This window comes from Chlamydotis macqueenii, chromosome 14 (assembly GCF_036417535.1).
Source record: "Chlamydotis macqueenii isolate bChlMac1 chromosome 14, bChlMac1.mat, whole genome shotgun sequence".
Taxonomy (NCBI): Eukaryota; Metazoa; Chordata; class Aves; order Otidiformes; family Otididae; genus Chlamydotis; species Chlamydotis macqueenii.
Genome location: NC_141569.1, coordinates 12,476,733 through 12,498,103, shown reverse-complemented (window position 1 = coordinate 12,498,103; position 21,371 = coordinate 12,476,733). Strand labels below are relative to the sequence as shown.

Genomic DNA, 21,371 nt, shown 5'->3' with positions numbered 1-21,371 from the left:
TACCACACACAGTGACAGAATATTTGTTAATGACAACTGTCAAATTTATTAAAACTAGGCAAAAGGCACAATTAATTGGATTCTTCAAGTATTTGCATAGATGCACAGAGAGCATTATTGTAAACCATTAGTATGTGGACACAGGAGAAAGTGAGATATAGTTTGGTGTATGTTCTCCCAAGTAACATTATCTTTCAAAAAAATCAAGTTTTACCATCTTTTACTCCGCCTGCAGTTCCCCTGTTCTCATTCACTCAGCTTGCACACATATGAAAATTTAAAAGGACTTATTTAAAACTACCTTTTGGAGACTTCACAATATTCCAGCAATGAAGTTTTCCATTAGAGTTTAGGCACATCCAGTTGTTTTCTTAGCTTTGTATGTCCAGGGGAATTTTTTAAAAGCTTGATCCCATGCTCACATGAAATGCAGTGAAAATATTTTTAGTGAGGGCTCAGACATAAGACCAAGTTCTTGTGGTTGAATCTGTACTAGTACAGTGTATGTAGAGGATGTGCCCAGCTTACTGCTCCACCTGTGAGCAGTAAAACATGCCATTACATAAACACATTACCTGCACCCCAAGAAAACACAAATCTGGGGTTTGTTTGAATATAGGTTGTTTATATGTAATATACCTCAACTATAGAAAAAGACACAGAGATTAGAAAGCTGATGTTTTTCACTTGCCATCCCGTATTTCAGAGAGAAGTAGTGGTTGGTTTGTTTTCCAGGCATATACAAGGCAAGAAAAGGTCCAAAATTATTAAGATAAGGAATAATAAACCAGAAATTCAAGACACACCCTGTATACTGTTTCCTTGTGGAGAAAGAGGTAGTAAAGTTACAGAAACTAGTGTGGTTTACGTCATCCTACAGATGTACTGCTACATAGAACTACAAATTTAATGAGTGCTCAGGGTTTTTGTTTGTTTTTTTTTTTTTTCTCCAATCAGTAGAGCTTAGGGAAAGAGAATCATCAGACAATTTTTTCTTTATGCCAATAATAGTTTCTCACATGTGCAGCAGCCATCACACTGTTTGAGGATTTGTCCATAATAAATGAGACAACACAACTGTTGTAACCATAGCTCCAGAATTCCCTGTGTTCTCCTAGGAAATCATTTCAACAACAACAATCAAAAAAAAAATTGGCATAACAAAAGGTCTTAATTTAAAGTCCTGAGAAAAAACGTACAAAAGCTTTAACTATTAGGAGAAAAAAAACCCAGATTCATAAAAGAGAGTCCTCAGGGTCAGAACCATCAGCTGCTTAAAGTGTACACAGACAACTCTCTCTGTCCATGTCCTGGAGAAAAAAACCTGGAGTAAATGAGCTGCCCTACAAAAGCACCATGTGTTGCATTAGTATTTCTGCTGTTTTACCACCTGGGCAATTTTAAGGTAGGTTTCTCACTGGTATGGGGAGCAGACAGCCCATGCTGAATTACTGCTCAGCACAGACCAAAGCCTGAGGAGAATGTGCAGAACTGTCTACTGATTATCTACGGTACCGTACGCTAGAGAGGAGGTTTCAGCACTGGCTTTTGCTGGGTTTCCTTCTGGCCATTTGCTCCGTATCTTGGCCAGAGTTTCCCAGTTGTACCTTGACTGTGTTCCAATGCCATGGATAAGGGCGCACAGGCCATGCTGGGAATGCTGTCAGGTCTTACAGCACTGAAGCAAGACAAGTGCTAGAGGAGAGGCGGGTTGCAACGCTTTTTCTGAAGATACAGGGAAAATAATGAATCTGCTCTATTAAAGCTAATGAAAATCCACAGTGACCCACAAGTTATTTTAACCAGGAATATTTCCATGGTTTGCTCCCTGTTGTGGCTCCACTTGCTACCCACTGTAAACTGAGAATAAGATGAAGAAGGTTATCAACAGCTGCCTTCTGCTCTCCCAAGAGGCAGCGGTTTCTGTATAGCACCAACGTACGCTCCTGCAGCTGCATGGAGGGGCTGAGGAAGCCAACAGGGCTGGGTCTCACATGAAAGCCCATCAGGGCCAGCACCTGCACGCACAGCTTATTCTCCCTTGTAACAGTTAAATAACTGATTAAAACCATATGAAACACCCATCACCCCATCCCTGCATTGGCTATTGCACAATAATATTTAAATACCATCTAAAGAAGTCATCCCTATATGGAAAAGGCTATCAGCAGAGAGGGCCGAGTTCAGCTTGGCATGTACCGGCACAGTTCCTGGGGGCACTCCTGCCAAGCCTGACTGCAGCTTGTTGAGTCACACAGGAAACAGGTGAGGCTAGAAGAGAGGAACCAAGACACTGCCTGTGGCCATGAATGGTTTTTTGAGTGACAAAGGCCATCCAGTCCCCGGTGAAGGTCAGAGCCAGCCAGGAACAGACTGCTTCATGAGTGCCCACGGGAAGCCGGCTGTCCCACTTTCAAGATGTTTGCTGCTCCAGCCGTCCCGACACCAGTATTCTGGGTGAGATGGAAAATAGGGAAAGAGGGGTGAGCATCAATGAAAAACCAAACACTACCCTCTCCCTTTCCTGGAGCTGATGTTACAGTGGGGCCAGGGAAGCCTGTCTTTGCATTCACACTCTAATGCATCACATAGGAAACTCTCCTGCTCTCTACCAGTGGCACAATGAAGTTCACACAATTTTTTTCATTTTTCACAACTGGCCACAACTATGTTGTTGGCTGGAGGCAGCACCTGTGGTGGGTGGAGTGGAGGTGTCTTGTGTTAAGGGGTCCAGCTTGGAGGGAGCTGAACTCGGCAATTTAAAGTCCCTTATTAACTGTTCTTATTAAGAACACTTTGGGAAACACTCCCTGCAGAGAAAGCATCTCCTTAGCCATGGCTAGAAGGCTGGAGAGGGTTTCTGTTCCTTACTGGGGACCTAAAGTCTTGTGTGGACTTGCCTGGTTTGCTGCTTTTCATTAACCATTCTGGGTCACACGCGCTTTGACCCTCATTGCTCAGCCCCACTCACACAACTGTTTTGTCTGAGGAAGTGCTCAGGGATGTGGAGGACTGACTTAACTGTTCTGCTTAACCCAGTAGATGCCTACTGAGAAACAGGTGAAAACAGAGGACCCTGCAATAAAGGCAGCCAACCCAACAGCCTCTCTGTTTCCACCCGCCGGGGCCGTGCATGGTGTTTTGCGGTACGACAGCAAGGTTATTCCCTTCAGAGTAATTTTATTTGCTGTTGGTGAGGGGACGCTGCTGCGCTTCCCATCACCGCGTTCAGTGCCTACCTCTGCTGCAGGCTGGAGTTGTCCTGGGGTTCTGCGGCACGCAGGAGGCAGCGAAACAGCAGGGCTGTTCCCCAGCCAGGCTCTGGGTCTGGTTGGGACGGGATTAGCTGGCAAAGCTCTTTGTGGTGGCCGGGGCCTAGAAATATCCTATGCAAGAAAGAAACAGCTTTGAATTCTGAGCCCGGAGAGATGCTCAGCCTGAAAAGAGAGATAGTATTTGCATTTACTTTACATGGCCTGAACTTCTGAGTATGGCCACAGGTCCATTGGACCTCTTGGGTTTTTTCTTTTTTGTAGGTCTGAGACAGCAGACCGGGTATGCAGCTGCCCACCTCGAGATCTCTGGTTTGGAGTTAACCCTGGGGATATTACACTGTAATGGCCCCATAGTGAAAACCAGGAGAAACCTTGCAGACTGGGCAGGAGTCCCCATCACAACTCAGCCTGTAGCATCCCTGCCTGAGACAAAGAACTGAAGGGACACAGGCAAAACCATGCCTGCAAAGACCTCTCCCTCTCTGAAGCAAGGAGGGAGCGCGGGTGGCTGCTGCTATTACTTATGGTATTATGCAAGTGATCAGTGTTTTCAACACTTAAGAGTTTTTCACCTATCAAGCTTCAGGAAGACTGGTTTTAGTCTGCTGGGCAGCTGGCTTCAAACACAGGACAACCAAACAGGGTCACGGGGTTACCTTGCTCTACCTCCTAAATGGGGCTGCAGGCTGAAAGCACATCATATTCTGGCTACTAAAGGATCCAGAAATTTTGAGTCTTCAATTTTGCAAATAATAGGGAAGATATATTCCAGAGCCTTTTTATTAGCCCCATTATTGATGCACTTGAGGTTGGCAGCAAGTTTCACATGCATACACTCAGTATGATTGCCCATCCAATCCTATACACATGTGTCTATGTCTGCCTATACAAACACACGCACGCAGCCTTGCGCCCACCCACAATCAGTTGTTTGTTTGTGTGCACAGCTGTCCCGAATAGGATACTCGGAGCATTATATTTTCCATTCGTCTAATGAATGTCAGTGTAAAGCAAGCCCCTGGGGAGAAGTTACCCGCACAAGAACTAACTGCCTGTTGTTGCTTAGCCTCTGTGCGAAGTCGCTGGCTTACAGGTGTTGATTTAATAAACACAGCTGCACTCACAACTTGGAGGGCACCCAAAAACCCTGCAGTCTCCTTAGACTATGCATAAATGAGATGCTCAATGGCTGCGTCAGCCGGTGCTCGGGGATCTATTGCTCTCCAAGGACTTTGTGCTGTGACTGCAGGAAGGACAAGGCAGACTAAATCCCACTGACCAGCAGATCCAAAGAGCTCCTATAGGAATAGCAAGACAGCAAATCCAGCACATACTGCAAACACTGAAATTAATGACTTCCCCTGTACCTTCTACATCTTGTGGCTCGCCAACCCCAAAATGGCAAAGTTTCTTTTGTAAATTCTAGGAAAAGTATCCCATCCAGTAAGCCTGACTGACAAAGAGACTGGACACATTTGAGGGAACACAATGGAGATTGCACGGAACTTGTCAACAAACAGCTGGGAAGGATACCTATTCCTTATTGACTACAGTCAGCTTCCTGCTTTTGTTTTAGTTTTCTTTCCTGCTGAAGTGCCGGCTGTTCAGAGGAACAATGGAGCTAGAAACAAATCCCATTCACTAAAACATATTTGGTTTATTTTCCTCTATATCCTTCAGAAAGAGACTGCCTAGGAGCCAGCCTCCTGCTATCCCCCATAACTGAGACCTTTGCTTCTTTGCTGGCCGTACCCTAATAGGGAAATATTTTGGTAAAATGGGTTTAAGTCAGAGTGATTTGTCACCTCTTCCATAAGAATGTGGAGTCTGTACTAAGCTTAGAACAAAACTGCCAGCTTCAACAGCCTCACTCAGAACAATCTTCCCATCAAACTGCATCTGCAGGACAGCGGCACGACTTCGTACCTGAGAGATGGGGGCTTTGGGAGCAGGAGGTGCTGGCCTGCTTGGGGGTGTCCGCCGGGCAACGTCCTTTGCGGGTGCGGGCTGTGCCAGCCCAGCGGGCTGCCCCACGCCACAGCTGTAACCAGCGGAGAAGACGGATGGCTGCTGCGTGTTTATTCGGAGGCCGGGACCTTGCTGGGGAGGAGGTTTCGATGGGATTTCAGGGAAGCCAATCACCTGTGCAGAAGAACCACAAACAGGAGTTAAGTATTTCCGCTTCAAACCACCCTTTTACTCTCTACTACACTTCTGAGGATCCACATGAGCTCTTTGAGTCACACAGTAGAAAATACTGCATGCAACACCAGTATGTGTTACATATGTCTAGCAGAAGTTGAGTAGATAGACTGGGACAATTTGGGATCACGAGGCAGCGAGGCAGAAACAAGAATCAAGGGAACAGAGAAAATGACGCTTTAGTGTTATAAAGTAACACTTGCAAATAAATCCAGCATTTGCAATTTCTGCAGTTTTGAGAGGGAGATGCGACCGAAGAGGATCTATCAGGAGAAACAAGTGGCCACACAGACCTGGTCAAATCCCAGCTCCTGCCTTTAAGGAAACAGCTAGAAATAGATGCTACGTTCAGCTCCCACTGACTGTCAGCCATGGAGGATGTCTGTCTGGATTTCCCATCCTTTGATAAATCCACTCCCTAACTGCAGTGTAAGAGGGAACCACATCCCACACCTCAGGGCAGCTGCACCTCTCCCCAGGGAGGTGGATGGTGATCTTGCCCCTACCTTCCTCTGCTCCTGGGGCGTTTTCAACTTGAAGGCAGGGTTTGCGTGTCCATTTCCAGAGGTGTCACTGACAACAAGAGAAAGAAAAGAATACGTGTTATTTCCTTGATACATTTTCTCCTTGTTCTTCGCTGTATTTTCCATTATATTTTAACTGAAGTCAAAAAAAATGAGAAGCAAATACTGACTATACCAACAAATTGGTTTAGTTATATTCCTCCCAGCCTTTGCAATTCCTCTTCTATCCTGACATGGAAAAGGGTAGATGGAAGCAGACAAAGCACAGCACTGAATTTACCTGAACTGAGGGGTCTTTTTTAGAGAACAGATGGCAAATTTATTCCGGCATTTCAGATAACAGAATAAAATCACGAGTCCAACGAAGAGGAGAATGGGAGCCAGGACTGCCAGAGTTATCATGACCGCTGAAGGGCCTGAGGGCAAGAAAACAGAGTTAGTTAAACGGAAAACTCTCCGCTCCCCATCTAACTCAAGTCCTTCTGAAGTGCCACCATAGCAGAGTTGGTCCCACCTACCTTCAGGCATGGGGGGGCCACTGTCCAAGCTTCCTCCTCTCCCCTGCTTGTTGCAAAACGGTGGGGCCCACCCCGGGCTGCAGTGGCAGTTCTTGTTGTTATTGCAGACCTGGAGCAGGAAGACTCAGAGACTTAGTGCCAGCTCCTAAAGAATATGCAAGCTAAAACAAATCAAGCCCTTGCTGGATAAAACACTACAGCAGAAAACTTTTATTGCTATAAATAGGGAGTTAAGTGCCAGGACACATTTTATTTTCAGGGATTGAAAGTGCCTTTTATTTCCTCAGAAATTCTCCCTTTCTCCAAAAGACAAGCTATCTGCAGCTGAAGGGCCCCTAACCTGAATTCAGAGGAAAAGCAGCATTTAGAAATTTCTCTCTCTTATTCTTGTCTCTGAACTGAAGGACAAGTCTTCCCTTCCATCCAGTGAAAATTTCTTATCGTTTAGGTTTATTTCTTGGTCCACTGCTATTTGTTTTATCATTTAGGCAGCCCCTGGAAGGGGGCTGATCCCTCTGGTCAGGGATGTCCTGTGTGTTTAATCTGATTCTGTGGAATAGCTGACAAGTGCTTCCTACAGCTTCACGGACCGTAAGAGAGGAAGCAGAGTGGGAAGGAAAGAGCGGGGTGAGTCCCTCTCCTTGTTAGGGACATCATGGGGCCATCAAGCTGCTCAGGGAGGCACACACTGCTGCACACTGATGTGTTTATCACTCCTCTCCGTTGCCTAACTGGACCATGGGGATAGAGAGATGCTGATGTTTTGTGCCAGAAACATCTACAAAAGATATAAAAAATTCTCACCAGCCTTTTCTTTCCATCCCCTGGGGGCACAGTAGAGCACAGTTTGGGATAAATTGTTCTAAACATTACTTTTTACCATGTTTTTCCCTCAGTAAGTATGATTAATTTTTTTTAAATTTAATCTAAACTGGGCCCAGATTTTTCTGTAAGATCACCCCTTCTCGTTTTTTATTCATTGCAATTCATATTCCTCCTTGTAGACCTCCTATGTCAAAGGATTTAAGGACTCACAGACCAGAAAAAAGCATCAAATATGAAAGGACCGTGGAAATTAATTATCAAGAAGTAGAAGTCTGGAGTCAGCCTAAGTGTGGTATCAGAACCGAGCAGAACAACCACGCACAGATGAACGGCAGCCCATCCTGCTTCAATCTGAAATGGAGATGAAAAGGAAGACACCTACTCCATGCCCGTGGCACTTCTTGCTACAGCTTTCAGAATCAAAGATGATGGACGTGTTCTGGCAGCGGCCCTCAAAGCAAACCTGCAGAGAAACTCAGGGTTAGCTCTTTGGGTTATGTAACACATTACCCCCTTGTGTTGCATTGTGACTTGTGGGGTCCCAGATGCTTTGGCAATACAAGTAATACCATGGGCAGAACAACAGGCCATAAAGTTAAGTAGTTCCTAAGCAAACAGTTAATCACTACCCTAAATCCCTGCTAACATCCATCAGCGAGCTCAGGAATCGATAGCTTGGCCATGCCCATATGGCAAGTCTGTGGGGGAGCTCTCAGGTGTCTTGATTTCTCATTGTGTGCCTCACCTCTAAGCAAGACAAGCTCAGCCAACTAGCAAATCCCAAATTTAGCACTGGCCCTGGATTTCATCTGGCAAGGTATGGCCAAGGTGTGTAATCTTCCATTGCTTCTCAGAAGCCTCTAAAAATTATTTTTCTAACAAACAAACATCTCCTAGAAAGGCATTAGACATAAGAAATTAATGGCTTGATAACCACAAGCACTTTCCAGATGGAAGAATGATACCCTGAACCTCCCCCAAGCCATTACAGGCAGGACTGTACCTACATGATGGCTCCCACATTTTGTTCCTGTCAACACCAAGCCAGGATCCAGCATCTCCTTTTCTTCACTCTCAGATCTGTACACGTGGGTCCCTCGGCACCTCAGCTGCGTTCTCTGCGTGCGGATAGTTGTGTCTATGGCCACCGCGTTGGACTGCAGGGGTTTGGAAGCAGAGCTCTCGCACTGGATCTTCCCACATTTAGCATCTCTGATTTCAAAGGAAAGGCTAAAGTGATTATTTCTGACTTGCTGAATGTTTTGCAGGCATCAGCTCTACATGTAAATTAAAGCAGCAGTGTTGACTCATCGTTCAATGGCCAAAGAGCAAGCACCTCCCAAAAGCAAGCCCAAGCAACAGTGTCTGATGGGTACTGACGGTACCATTTCACTGTCCCCACAGGTAGGCCAGCCTCAGTAAAACCACAGATAAGACTAAGAAGTTTGTCTCCATTAAAAAGCTACATTTTAGCTTACAGATTTGAAAATCCTCTTCTGTTGCTTTGAAAAAAATACCAACTAGATGTTTTTAAACGCAAAAGACAGGGAAAATGGTAAACTTAAAGCTTCAGTCATAAGGGCTCTAAGTCCAACAAGGACGCAGCTGGTTTCCCAGGAGGCAGAGGGAAGGAGTGAAACCAAAGCATAAAAACATCTTCTCCAACAAGCAACTCTTGGCTGCCACTCTGCTTTCTACCTTATCTCACACTTCCTGTAGTTGCCATAGATGTCCTTCCCACAGTTCCCGTAGATGTCTCCAGCAGCATTAACCTTCTCAAAGCAGGCGTCTGGTGCTGGCCTTGCTCCTGCATGAAAGAGACTCACATGGCTGATTTCTGTGGAGCTGGGCAGCCCATCTCACCCCATCATGCCAACCACTCAGTTCTTTTTCTGGGACGGTTTGAGCATGGGAAATTTTTGCTCCCTCCTCCAAGCGGGCAAGGCAGGAGAAAAGGCTCCTCAGACTTTGCCACTGGTAACAAGTATGGAAGGTACTACTTGGCTTACACAGGGGAATAATAGCAGGATGCCACATAATATCGCCTGTTCAAAGGACAATGTATTTCGCTGCAAGTAGTGTCCTTACCAGGCCCCCACAGCTGCAAACACTGGTCTTTATATGTGAGACACATGCCACTGTAGCAATAGGCCTTTCCTCCGTCGCAGGAAGCCCCATCGATTTGGTAAGAGTTGGCCGGGCAAAACGGTGACTCGCCAGTGCAGTATTCTGGGAGGTCACAGAGTCCCGACCTTTCCCTACAGAGAGTTCCCGGAGACATCAACTAAAAAGATACAAAGGGGAAAAAAAATGAATTATTGCTTGGCTCCTTTGTGGTTTCATGTCTGCACAATGTCTCCTCTGTATGTAGATAAGAAAATCTCTTGCAAGTATCTCTTCATCCACCTTGTCTTAGGTTTTTAGAGGTCAGCAGTGATCTGTAACTTCATTATCTGGGTGAGCTGTCTGGAATCAAATTAATGACTGGATCTCTCCCCTAGGTAGCGATGAGATCATGCACAGAAAATAAGGCTGCCAAATCTCAAAGGGACACCGATCCATCTCCCCCTACCCTAGGGCAGGATCTGATTTACCTAAACCATTTCTGACAGATGTTTGTGTAACCTGTTCTCAAAATCCTCCCTGTTTGTGAAGTTTGTTTCAGTGTTTGCCTGTCACTTCTGACAGAGACATTTTCCTAATAAGTAATTTATGTCTCCCTTACTTACAGGTTTACCCAGTTCATTCTTGTCCTGTCCACCATGGACACGGAGAATGGAAGGGCATACACAATTATATCTAGGAGGTTTTTCCAAGTCTCTTGTGAAAGAAGTGAGTCCAGGTAGATTCCTGGAAAATTATTTTCCATGTACTCAGGACAGGTCAGTAAGAGCACGCAGTCAATGCGCAAAAACAAAAATGAGCTTAAGAGAAATGTCTGCCTATGTTCATTTTTTAGTTAATTTGTGGTCAAAGCTTGAGATCTTTGGCTGCAAAATAAAAAAAAAACCCAAACATTTTAATCAGTCTCTACAAGGAAAACTGAGATTTAAAATGATAGTGGTCACAGGCATACAATCCTCTTTGCTAGAGTCTCCTCAGCAAGCAGGCTAAAGGAATTCAACTACATTCCAGAAAAGAGTTTGGAGCAAAGATAGCATCCAGCCTAATCCCCGCAGGAAGTGTTTGCTCCAAAAGATCTGTCTAGATTTCTTCTAGAGACAAAGGAGAGGAATATTTATTCTGATTCATCCCACCCCTAAGTGTTTAAGAGAGGCAGTGTGACTTCATTCCAGCAGCATTCACAGCTCATTAAGTTATCACAGGAGTCAATTAAATCAGTCAGCTAGAAGAAAGGACCCCACTAGTTTGACTGCACTTGGAGCTGTTGTGCCTAAAAATCAGACCATGCTGCTTGCAGATGAGGAGCTGAACTGTATGCTTGGCTGTGTTTGCTCCCCTTTCCCCTCCATTTTTCAGCCTCACACTTCCACCACTGTTATTCCCTCTCCACTCCCAGGAAAACCCAGAGACGCCACCTTGCACTGATGACAGCAGCTGCCATGGGCACATTCAGCACCCAGCTTCAGGGAGCAGGTGCTGGCGTCGCAGCAGGGGTTGTTGCATTCCTGGAAGAAAGCGAGATGCAGCAGAGTTTACAAGGCAGATGTTTGAGACAAGAAGGTGCCAGAGCATCGAAGCGTGAGACTGGCAGTGATCTGTTCTTTACACAATGAATTACATGCAAACAAAAAGCCTTCCTTCCACAAGATGTTCATGATACCCAGCATGTGCTGAGTTACAGCACTGCACGAGCGTATCCTCTGTTGGACTGACTGGGTACCACAGGTTGTGCTCGATACATCTGGTGAGTTGGGGCTGCTGGTTTCAGCTCCCTTTTATCTCATCAGTCAACATATGGATTTGGAGAAGTGAGATGCAGTGCTAAGAGAAGCCCCGTCCTTATCAGAAACAGAGCCGTAGGTATATGAAACTGCAACATCTAAGATCACTTTTTCTTTTCTTTTCTAAATGAAGCTTTCATCACCTCTGTTCAACCATGGATTACACCATCCCTGAGTTCTGGGATGCGTTGTGGTACGCACTGTAAATTTAGTTAGACGTGATACTCTACAACCTTGATTTACGTTGTGTATACATTTACATATGGGACAGGTATGCATATCTCCTGCACAAAAGCTGTTTACGTATCACATAACTGTATTTGTGAAGTACATAATAAAATAATTGTGTCCCACTAAACCCCAAATGGTCGGATCTGAACAACTGTTACCTCCACCTCTCCACAGTCACACTCCTCCCCCTCTTCCAAGTAGCCATTTCCACATTTCTTCCCACCATACATTTTTTTGGTATCCGGCATATTGGAGAGACACATCCCTCCACCAGACCGCAGATACTTCTCCAGCTCTTTTCTATTGCACTGGTTGAACACCTTGGGGAATGGGTGCCTGAATATGAACAGTGTAGAAAAACATCATGACAGATTGGGGCAATGGTTTAGAGAACCAAAAAATGAGCACATACAAATCCTGACAAGTGCCAAAGGATACACATCCTTCTCTGAAGTCTATGAAATTGTGCCAAAGTGGATCGTGATTTTGTGTGCATGTTCAAAATCTGATCCATCTGGATTACATTTGAAGATAAGGTAAGACTGCACTGCAAGACTGTCTAGTAATATAATGGCCTTAAAAGAACTTTATTGAAATAAAATATGTTGAGTTATATTTTGTTTTAAGCTGGCAAGTATGACAGCCCTGACCCACTCAATACTAAAGCTGTGGCTTATTGATAACTCTGCTTGAACAAGCTTTAGAAGCCAGCTTGTGAATTTAACTGATAAAAATAATATTTTCTTTTCCTCTCTACTGCCTCATTGCAAAGGATGTGAATATTTTCTGTTGCATGAATTACTAATTTCTGTTGTTATAATGCCAGAACCTATCCACTTTATATATATGACCGTTCATGTATGCGTTCATGCTGCGTGTTCTACTTGAATGTCACTGTGTTTTCACTTCTCACCTAAATGTTTTTCGTAATTTGGAGAAAATCATGCACATAAAAGATGGTATCTATGGAGAAAATTCTGTTAAAACCTCCTAAACCTCAAGGAGGAAGGCTTGAGGAAACAGGGAAAGTAGCTTTAAGTGAATGGGTTCGGCTGACGTTTTTACGTGACAGAAATATGGAAGCTGTTCTGGTTCCTCATCCAAAACAAGCTCTGGAATCCCTGTGGGTTTCCAGAGTAACTCTCACTTCCCTTTTCTCTCTCAGCCAGCTATTTCTTCCCTTTTAAACACAGGCATTCTGTGGCTCTTAAGAATACCAAGAAGTATTCTTAAGACAACATGCAGTCAATCTGTTTTCATGTCTTCTGACTGAGTGCTATAGCCCTATCGCCATGCCTTTTAATAAAAATCAATCATTTCCTGGAACAATCCTTTTTCCTCTTTTTAACACATTAGTTTTTGCATGACATGTCAACTATCTGTCTTCGCATTTTGTGTGCAACACAAATGAAGCCCAGGCAAACTTCCACTCGCCAAGTTCACACACATTCTGGTCACCCCTCGTTTCTCTGTAATTGCTGGCAACAGGCAGTCCAGGTTTTGCAGAAGGATGTGTGTGTATATGCATTGAACTTGCTTTGGGGTGATGGATCATTTGGTAGGACATAATGGGAAGCACAAATTCAGGGACGAGGGGTAGAGGGGTCCTGAGAAAGTCTCACAGGACAGAAGATAGGAAAATTTTCCTTTTTACCAGACAGTTTAGAGCTCCACTTCTGAATGCTGCCAGGTCCCTATATTACGTAAGGCCAATCTCAGGCAGGAATAAGTTAATTGGAAATTTGGCAGATTGCTACTGACAAATGAGGCAGGGTTTGCTCAGCAGTATTTTCTCTATATACACACTGGCTCCAACAGAGCAACAGAACGCACCTTCAGTCTGCATTTCTAGCTCTTACTCCACCAAAGCTCTTTTAACAAAGCCCTTTGCATTTCTCCATGAGACCCTATAAGAAGAACTCACCCAGTTGCAGAAGCCATGATGCAGCCTCCATCTTCTGCAGGGGTAGTACAGCAGCCAGCTGAATCATGATTCATGCCAAAATTGTGTCCCATCTCATGGGCAATAGTAGCAGCAACACCAATGGCATTATCAGCGTGATCCTGTGCAAGGTCAAAGAGGCACATCAGCATTTTACCTCTACCTACTCTGTGCACCTCTGAGTCAATGGAGTAAACAGCAATTCTCATTACTACGTGTAGGAAACATCTACTGAAGGTACTCCTGCCTATGAGCAGGTGAACTAGAGGCCTTAATGGGAAATATTTTCTTCCTGGGCTTTAGGAGGCATCTGTCCTATGTATTTACTGCTAGCAAGAAATGACATATTAGGTATTAGCAACTGCTTACCATGTTTACTCCTCCTGACTGGAAATCAGAGCACATGGCCATCACAGGAGCCAAGCCTACTGTAGTACCTTGGAAGGGCACACCCCTAAAATTAACCCAGAAAGACCATGAAATGGCACCAATGGCAAGGCAGAGAAATGCGTCCTGCAGTCTGCAGCTTTATACATATACACAGTGTCAGGTGAATGCATTTTCTTTAGTAATATCTTCAAGTACAGGATATTATAGCAGAGCTACAAAGCCTTAAGACCTATTTTTCTTGGACTACTACTTTGTTTTATGGGCCAACCAGCCAATCCTATTTTTTTTTTATAATGTTCTGGTCCCAAGAAATGCTCCCTCTGAGCTTTGCAACAAGCACAGAAAAGACTATTTCTGGATTCTTAATTGGATACTGTTTTAAATACTTAATTTACATTAAACCTGCTATTTGCTTGGGATTCAGGGACTTGACAGAGTACTACATAAGACCTTTGAGATGCAGCCACACTCGGCTTCTGCCTGGCAAGCTGGAATTCTGCACTGTCCTTGCCAGCATATCTGAAATGGGAGGCTTGGAAATTGTGCTCAGGACATGACTAGGTGAAGGTGAAATACAGTAATGTTAAAGGAAAAAAAACAAACAAACAAAACAAGAGAAAAGGCATTGCACCTCTGCATTTCAGTCCTATAGGTTTCTCCTCTGACTCACCACTATTTACAGCTTAACGCTGGCTAAGCAGCCGCTACATAAATCTGCCATTCAGTATCTTAGAACGATGTAGTCTCACATACCGATTTCTCATCCACCCAAACTACTTGTCAGGAGAAATAAACCTACGTGATTAGTTGGGCGTTATCATGTTTTCTGCGCACCCGCTCCTTGCTACTCCAGGCCAGAAAGGACTTCAGGGTGGAATAGGGGTTCTCAGTTACGTCGCATTTATTCCCATTACTCCAGACCTCCAGCCCCACCAAGGCAATCCGGATATTCAGGGATCTGTAAAACTAAGATACAGGAAAGAAAAGATTACAAAATGACCACCACTGTCATTTAAATCTTGTATGTAAACCCTGCTAAGTGCTATTACAGATACACATGTCCAGAGAAGATGTTCTCTCTGGAAATGCATTGCAACTTAGCACTGCAGCTCTGCAGAAAGAAATGTGCACCACCCACAAATCTAAACTCAATTGAACTAGAGATGCTGAACGTTCATTTCCAAATGAATGTCAAAGAGATAATATTCTAGAAAAACAAAGACTGGAGACCGAGATCATGTTTCTCTTTAGATACGTCAAATTTCCTGAAAAGAGGAAGGAAGTAATCTGCTGCCCATATCAAGTACAAACAAGACAAGTCTTGGTGGACGGGGGGTGCAGGGAGTGGTGAAAGTTTAAGGGGAGTACGAAGGGAGTAGATCTGAAAAGCTGTGACATTTACTCCAGCAGCAGTGGATACCACTGCAAGAATGACCTCCGAAGGTTTCTTCCACCTCTACTTGCCAAGATTTCTACAATTTGAAGTTAATACCTTAGCCCCTTGTCAAAAAGCAGTATTTAGGTAACACAGTTAATACAGAGATGTATTAAAACACAGAGATGCTCATGCTGGCTCCAAGGTAAGGAATTCCCCCACCCGCCCCTGATGTCCCACAACAGAATTGTTTGTCAGATGTTTTCCACTCCCCAAGTCACCTGGGAGAACTGTTGAAACATTCTCTCTCCCAAGAAGGAAGTTTTCCTCTGTCACAATTAATTCTTACAATCAGTATTTGGACTTTGCTTTCCTCAGTTCACGCACACCTGATCTCACCTTATCTACGTAATTAGCAGCCTCCACTAATTTAAGCCTTGTTGCTTCAATGTTGAAGTGATGTTTCTGAAACTGAACAAAATGAAAATGTCAGCACAAAGGCAACTAGGAAGAGGTGAAATGTGTTAAAACAAGTCACATTACTCTAGGAATAAGAAGGTGCCTATCAGGTGAAGCCCAAAAGCTTTCCTTCACTGTACCTCTAACTATAAGCCCACCTGAACACATACATTCAGAATTCACTTCTGGCATCCACTGCAGTGATGTTACTCAAGCGGTGGTAGCAACTCAGTGGAGCAACCCAAACTTATCAGAGCCCCCAGAGCCAGGAGCTGACAAAGAACTGACAGATTTGCCAGGTAAAAATATATGGTAACATAACTTCATGTCTGAGATCAAGGCTGCCCATCATCCCATCTCACTTGTCCAACAAATGGGGGATGCATCTCACTCATCCAATGAATTTGCCTATTTAAACCACCTGGCAATTAACAAGTTAATTTTAGCAAACTTTGATTCAAGGAGTTAAAGTTGCAAAATGAGTATGTTTTTGCTTAACAGAAGACAAAATCTGGGAGTTTTCTTCTAGCGAGGGGAGACAGTAAACACAGTAAGGGAAGTTAATGACACTGCAAGGGTGTCTACCCCAGTTTGTCTAACGCAATGGTGAACAACATATGGCAGTTTCTGGGTACAACATGTTTTCTCATAGTGTCCCTGGGATCCTGCTGCCTAACAGAGAAACCAAAATAGGTTCTGCCTCTTTAGTTTTGTTCTGAATAAATTATAGCCCACAGCAGTACATGGCTTTCCCTATTGGAGTTTCAAGTTGTAAATTATGAACAGGACCAGCCTGACTCCCATCTGTGCTGGAGATTAAATGCTCAGCAAAACACTGCACAATTTGCACTGTCAGTAAGTACGCCTGGCGTGCCATCCAGGCTGGGGACAAGGGAGGGATTGCAGACTTCACTGAGTCTCTTCCAGCCCTATTCTGTGATCTGGAGCCTTAAAAATGTCTATTCATACATCTGCTGCTGGCTCAGAGCAGAGGATAATCATGGTTATCTTCTCTAGAGATTAAGCGTACCACAGTTATAAGCACATTTTTCCTGGAAACCCTAAAGTCACTCCAGGCTGAAGGCAGTCTGCCATCGATAACCAGGACTGACCACCGGCACCCTGGGAGCAAGAACTGACCCGCAACCCTAGTCCTTCACCCAAATCACAACCTGCATCTCTCCCCTGGCCAATGCTGGCTGACGGTGGCAGCAGATGTGTCATGGCCACTAGGACAAAAGTGACCAAGAAACAGTTCTCCCTGTTCACTTGTGGCTGTAGGACCGTCGGGATGGCAAGAGGAAACCTGTTGGGCCTCAGTTTCCCTCCCCACCCCAGGAGACGCTGCAGGTGGGATGCTCGCTCTGGGCCCAGTGCTCTGCTGGTATAAACATGGTCCCTTTTCTTACCTCTGCATAATCAGCCACGAGCAGAAGCTCCACATACTTTGTAGTCTGCAGAGTCTCCCGTTTCACCTGCAACACAGGTTATATCCCAAATATCCCCCAAGAAACTCTTTGCAAAACATATGTACAGGCCATTTTTCCCAGTTTGCTTTTCATTGATCATTCACTCCACCCCATTACACACAGGGGGACCTCCTGATGTGATTGACTTATAGCAACCCAGTATCACAAGTCAACAGCAAGCACCCATGTGCCTGCTCTTAGCTCTCCCCACTTTGTTCACGTATTGGATGCACAAATCCACACAGGAACAGCTACAGCCCAGATTCATCATGCTACCCGATGATCCACAACACTCATTTATTTCCCTGCTGGAGCCACCATTTGGCAAACAGCTTGTGACAAACCCTCTTAAATATTCTCCTTCGTTTCACTTTCTGAGCTATGCTCCCAGAGAGCAACAAGCTCCGTGGGCTTGGAAAAGGTGGGAAATTCGGAGCATCATGCATGGACCCTATCTGAGCCCTGCTTACCCTCTGGCGAGGTGGTTTCATCCCAGTTGTGAAGTCCCTGAGCCAGTCTTGGGATGTATCCCCGGTGCCCTGGTAGCCACAGGCTCCTCTCTGCAACTTCAAGTTGTCCAGCCTGTAGATCAAGTGCTGGTTTGGGCTGTCAGGAACCGGCTCTAAGATATAGCTGGAATTGCTGCTCAATACGATAAGTCCTCTGTTGATACGGGAAGCAATAAAAGGGAAAGTTAATTACTATCACAGCAACCAGAGGCAAACCCTCCTCCTGCCGCTGAGTTCCTGTCTGACCCTTACAAGGCACTTATCCTTACCAGGCTGGTCAGTTCATTAATAAAAAGGATGGGGATATTTTGAGTTTAGAGCAGGGAATCCCTGAGCTTGTATATATTAAAATCTATTCAATGGGCCTCAGACATTCAATTAAGGGACTCTCAGAGCATCTGCTGCGACAGCACTAACCTGAGAAGTACTAATTTTTTTAAAGTACAGCTTTTCCTTTAGGGGCAGTGGAAGCTTTTCAACTGATTGAAGAAAATTTGTCTTTAACATAGCTGACCTAAAAAATGTGAAGACTTTGTTTGTCAACCGAAGAAAAAACACAGTTCTCTCCAAGACTTGCACAGAGCCATATAGTTCTGTTTTTCTCAATGAGCACATTATAGACAGGAGAGCTGGCAATCTCCCGCATTTGATGAAGATGCGTGGCTTGATGGGCAGCACGCTGCCCTGCGAAGGCTCAGAGCAAAAACAGCCGCATGTGCTCGGCTCTCGTGCCTTCCTGGCCATTAGAAAATGATGTCGAGGAGCTGCCAGCACACAGCTGACAGCTCAGGGGTGCAGGAACCCTACCACATGTGCACACCAAGGAAACATCTCTGTCTCCTCTGCAGCCAGGAAGGCCGTGCCTAGGAAAACACAGGCTGACAGAAGCAAGGCAGGCACACCTGTGACTACTTTTGCTTTTGGATTATTTATTTATTGCAAACCACAGGTGGCTGCACTGTCCTGTTTACCTCACTGGGCCCTTTGGCCTGCGCCACATTCACTTAAGACGTCTCAGTTTGCTTTGGCACGGGCTGTTTCCTGGCTGGAGCTGATCCCACCAGCACAGCTTCCAATCAGTGCTGGAGAGCAGATGACCACTAATATCAATAAAGCCCATGTGGTGTTTTGGAAACAAACTCTGAGCTGGTGTAAGTGAATGCAGATCCTTTGTCGCAACAAGCCATTTCATTTACTCCTGCTGAGGATATAGAACATCTTTTCCTGCCAAAGTCTCCATTACTACCAAAGCAAAGGTTTTAAGTGCATAACACACACAATTCCGGCACCACCCAGGGAGAAAGCAGAGAGCGGGGCTGACAACCCAGGAGGAAGCTCAGACTTGAAGACTTTGCCCCAAAACATACATAAAGACTTGCCAGTTGTGAGAGCCTGGGAGCAGCAGCTGGTTTCTGCATTACTGTAGGGTACTGGGCTGGGACCGTGGCAAGTCCTGCCCCCGTCTCTGTAAGGGATGTGGCCCCGAATCACTAACAAGAGAGCCTTTTGCTCCAGTGGACTCTTGAGTTAAACTCACTCATTGCACGAGTCCACACTGCCAGCACAAAGTGGGAAGGAGTCCAGCAGCTGGCGAGGAGGCCGTGGTTACTAATGATACCCAAATTTCTACATTTCCCCCAGCATGCTCCCTTATATGCCCAGGACCCTTGGCTGGGTGGCATTTGAGAACAGGTCTGTCTGCCCTGAAAGGAACATGGCAACCAGGCTGCTGGGGACCAGAGCTCGCGTGGCAGCAGGCTGAGAGGCTGAGCAGAGGCATTCCGGCAGCTCTGGCAGCACCGTGCACTTACCGCAGCCCTCGGCACGCACTGAGCGTGACGCTGGAGTGCTCCCAGCCCCTCACGACCCCGTGGTAAAAGCAATGGTCCTGGAAGGCAGAGGGGAGCAGTGTTGGCAATGCAGTTTCGGGATGAACATATGCTGTATTTAGGCATCACCGAGTCCCACGCGAGTGCTGCCGAAACTCCGGCAATTGTTCTCCTTCCACTGTATTTGGCAGTTGACTATCACAACTAAATCTCTGTGAGTCTGCACTGAAATCTGGCTGTTCAGCTGCCATGCACAGCTTGTGCGAATGCACCAAATGGGTCCTTGCTGCCAGCAAAAATTAAGAGCTTTGAATCCCCAAGGAAGTAACTCAGATGGCTGCAGCACTGAGGCTGATGCAAAGCTTTCTGCCTGTAACGGGAGCTGCCTATCGATGGCAGCTGGCCCTGGGTCAGGCCCCGAAGGACATGCCTTCAGCCCCAGAGAGGGTGACGCCACGAACAGTGGGGAAGTCCCTGTCTGGGGGCTCCTGGCAAGACAAAGGCAGCCTCTGGCAGGGACAAGGAGGCTTTGGGGCAGAAACACCCTTCACACCATTCATCACATCCCTTCCCCTCACCCCGGGGCAGCATCAGGAAAGATGATCTCATGGGGTTTTTATCTCTTTTTTTTTTTTTGCAGCACAACCAATGCACATCTTTGTGCCACTGCAGCAGAGAGTCAGCCAAGGCCCGCGTGAGATCAGTATTTTATGGGATTTTTACTGAACAGGAGCCAGCTTACACGGGCTGGTTTTCCCAAAGGCTGGGAATGTCCTCAGTGTAGAGTACCCGGTGGCAAAACTAAAAGCAAGAGATTGAGCAGCAGGATGAACAAACGAGCTCCCAGCACCCAGAGAGAGGGGAGCAATGCTGGAGGCCAACCTGGGCTCTCGTAACAGAGCTCAAGCAAAAGAGTAACATGTTTTTACCATCACGGGGGGATGGAGATGCTTTCTTGCTGGAACCGCCCAGGTCAGAAAGCCAGACCACCCTCCCCTTCAGCTTAAAGCAGACCCACGGCCTCAAAGAAAGTCTCTGGAGAAAGAGCCCCCTGCCCGGCGCGGGAGGGAAAGCGCTCTCTGCACTCACCGTGTGGGTCGCAGAGATGGTCTGGGGTTGTCCAGTCCAGCTGTAATGAGTCTCGGTGTAGCTTGGTGCAAAGAGATTTCTGTAGACACAGGGAGCGGGAAAGAAAAGAAAAAAAAAAAAAAAAGACAAAAAAAAAGACAATCAGACCTTTATTTAGACCAGGATTTCTGTTTCCTAGGTGTGTGAGAAAATCAGCTAGACAGCTCTTTCTGAAGTCAGTGTAAATATTCCTGTTGCTGTGAACTATCTGTTCACTGTCGCTATTTGCTACCTGTGTGAAACCAACTGCAACCCCCAGAGAGGACAGGCAGGAGACAGGTATTTGGGGGACACCAGCTGTGCTGTATCTCTGTATCACTCTGCTCTGGATCAGCACTTTCCGTCTGTGAAGCACTTGTTAACATGCTGTCCCCAGGGAGGCAGCAGCTAATGGCTTCCTGGTGGCACAGTTGCCATCGCAGCCGCTGCGGGACCAGCGCCGCAGGCTGTGCTTCCCTGTGCAGAGCACGTTGTGATGGCAGGGGGTGAGAAGGTGGAAGTCCAGCTGACCTTGCCACATCCATCTATCTGCTCAGCCCTGGCAGGAGCTGAGCACTTCTCATGGAGCACATTCACTTCTGAAAGGGCACAGCAAGCCATCTTCCTAAGTGCTCTTTCAAGCCATTTATTAAATTAAAACAGTAAAGGAGAGCTTGTCACTGAGATCCATTTCCAACAGCTGCGAGTGAACAGCTAAATTTTTACATGAGGACTTTAAAAAAAACCCAGAAACCCAACATCATCATTGTCCCTTAATAAGTACAAGTCTCTGTGCAACGCTTCCTTTACT

At 45.7% G+C, this 21,371-nt stretch overlaps 1 protein-coding gene across 1 annotated transcript in view; it reads right to left on the bottom strand.

Annotated features, from left to right (window-relative positions):
* Positions 1-22: 22 nt before the first annotated feature.
* ADAM19 (ADAM metallopeptidase domain 19) overlaps positions 23-21,371 on the bottom strand; it is a 33,521-nt gene continuing 12,172 nt past the window's right edge. Inside the window, exons 3-22 of the mRNA XM_086759240.1 lie at positions 20,543-20,621; positions 19,436-19,512; positions 17,586-17,778; positions 17,056-17,121; positions 15,587-15,658; positions 14,612-14,778; positions 13,792-13,876; positions 13,405-13,544; positions 11,639-11,816; positions 10,884-10,973; positions 9,433-9,628; positions 9,043-9,151; positions 8,352-8,556; positions 7,727-7,807; positions 6,520-6,628; positions 6,282-6,417; positions 5,984-6,050; positions 5,202-5,417; positions 3,240-3,386; positions 23-2,453 (exon numbers count right to left, since the gene is read on the bottom strand). Coding sequence (XP_086615366.1) covers positions 2,379-2,453; positions 3,240-3,386; positions 5,202-5,417; positions 5,984-6,050; positions 6,282-6,417; positions 6,520-6,628; positions 7,727-7,807; positions 8,352-8,556; positions 9,043-9,151; positions 9,433-9,628; positions 10,884-10,973; positions 11,639-11,816; positions 13,405-13,544; positions 13,792-13,876; positions 14,612-14,778; positions 15,587-15,658; positions 17,056-17,121; positions 17,586-17,778; positions 19,436-19,512; positions 20,543-20,621 — 2,488 coding nt within the window. The 3' untranslated portion in view covers positions 23-2,378. The remainder of the gene's footprint in view (positions 2,454-3,239; positions 3,387-5,201; positions 5,418-5,983; positions 6,051-6,281; positions 6,418-6,519; positions 6,629-7,726; positions 7,808-8,351; positions 8,557-9,042; positions 9,152-9,432; positions 9,629-10,883; positions 10,974-11,638; positions 11,817-13,404; positions 13,545-13,791; positions 13,877-14,611; positions 14,779-15,586; positions 15,659-17,055; positions 17,122-17,585; positions 17,779-19,435; positions 19,513-20,542; positions 20,622-21,371) is intronic.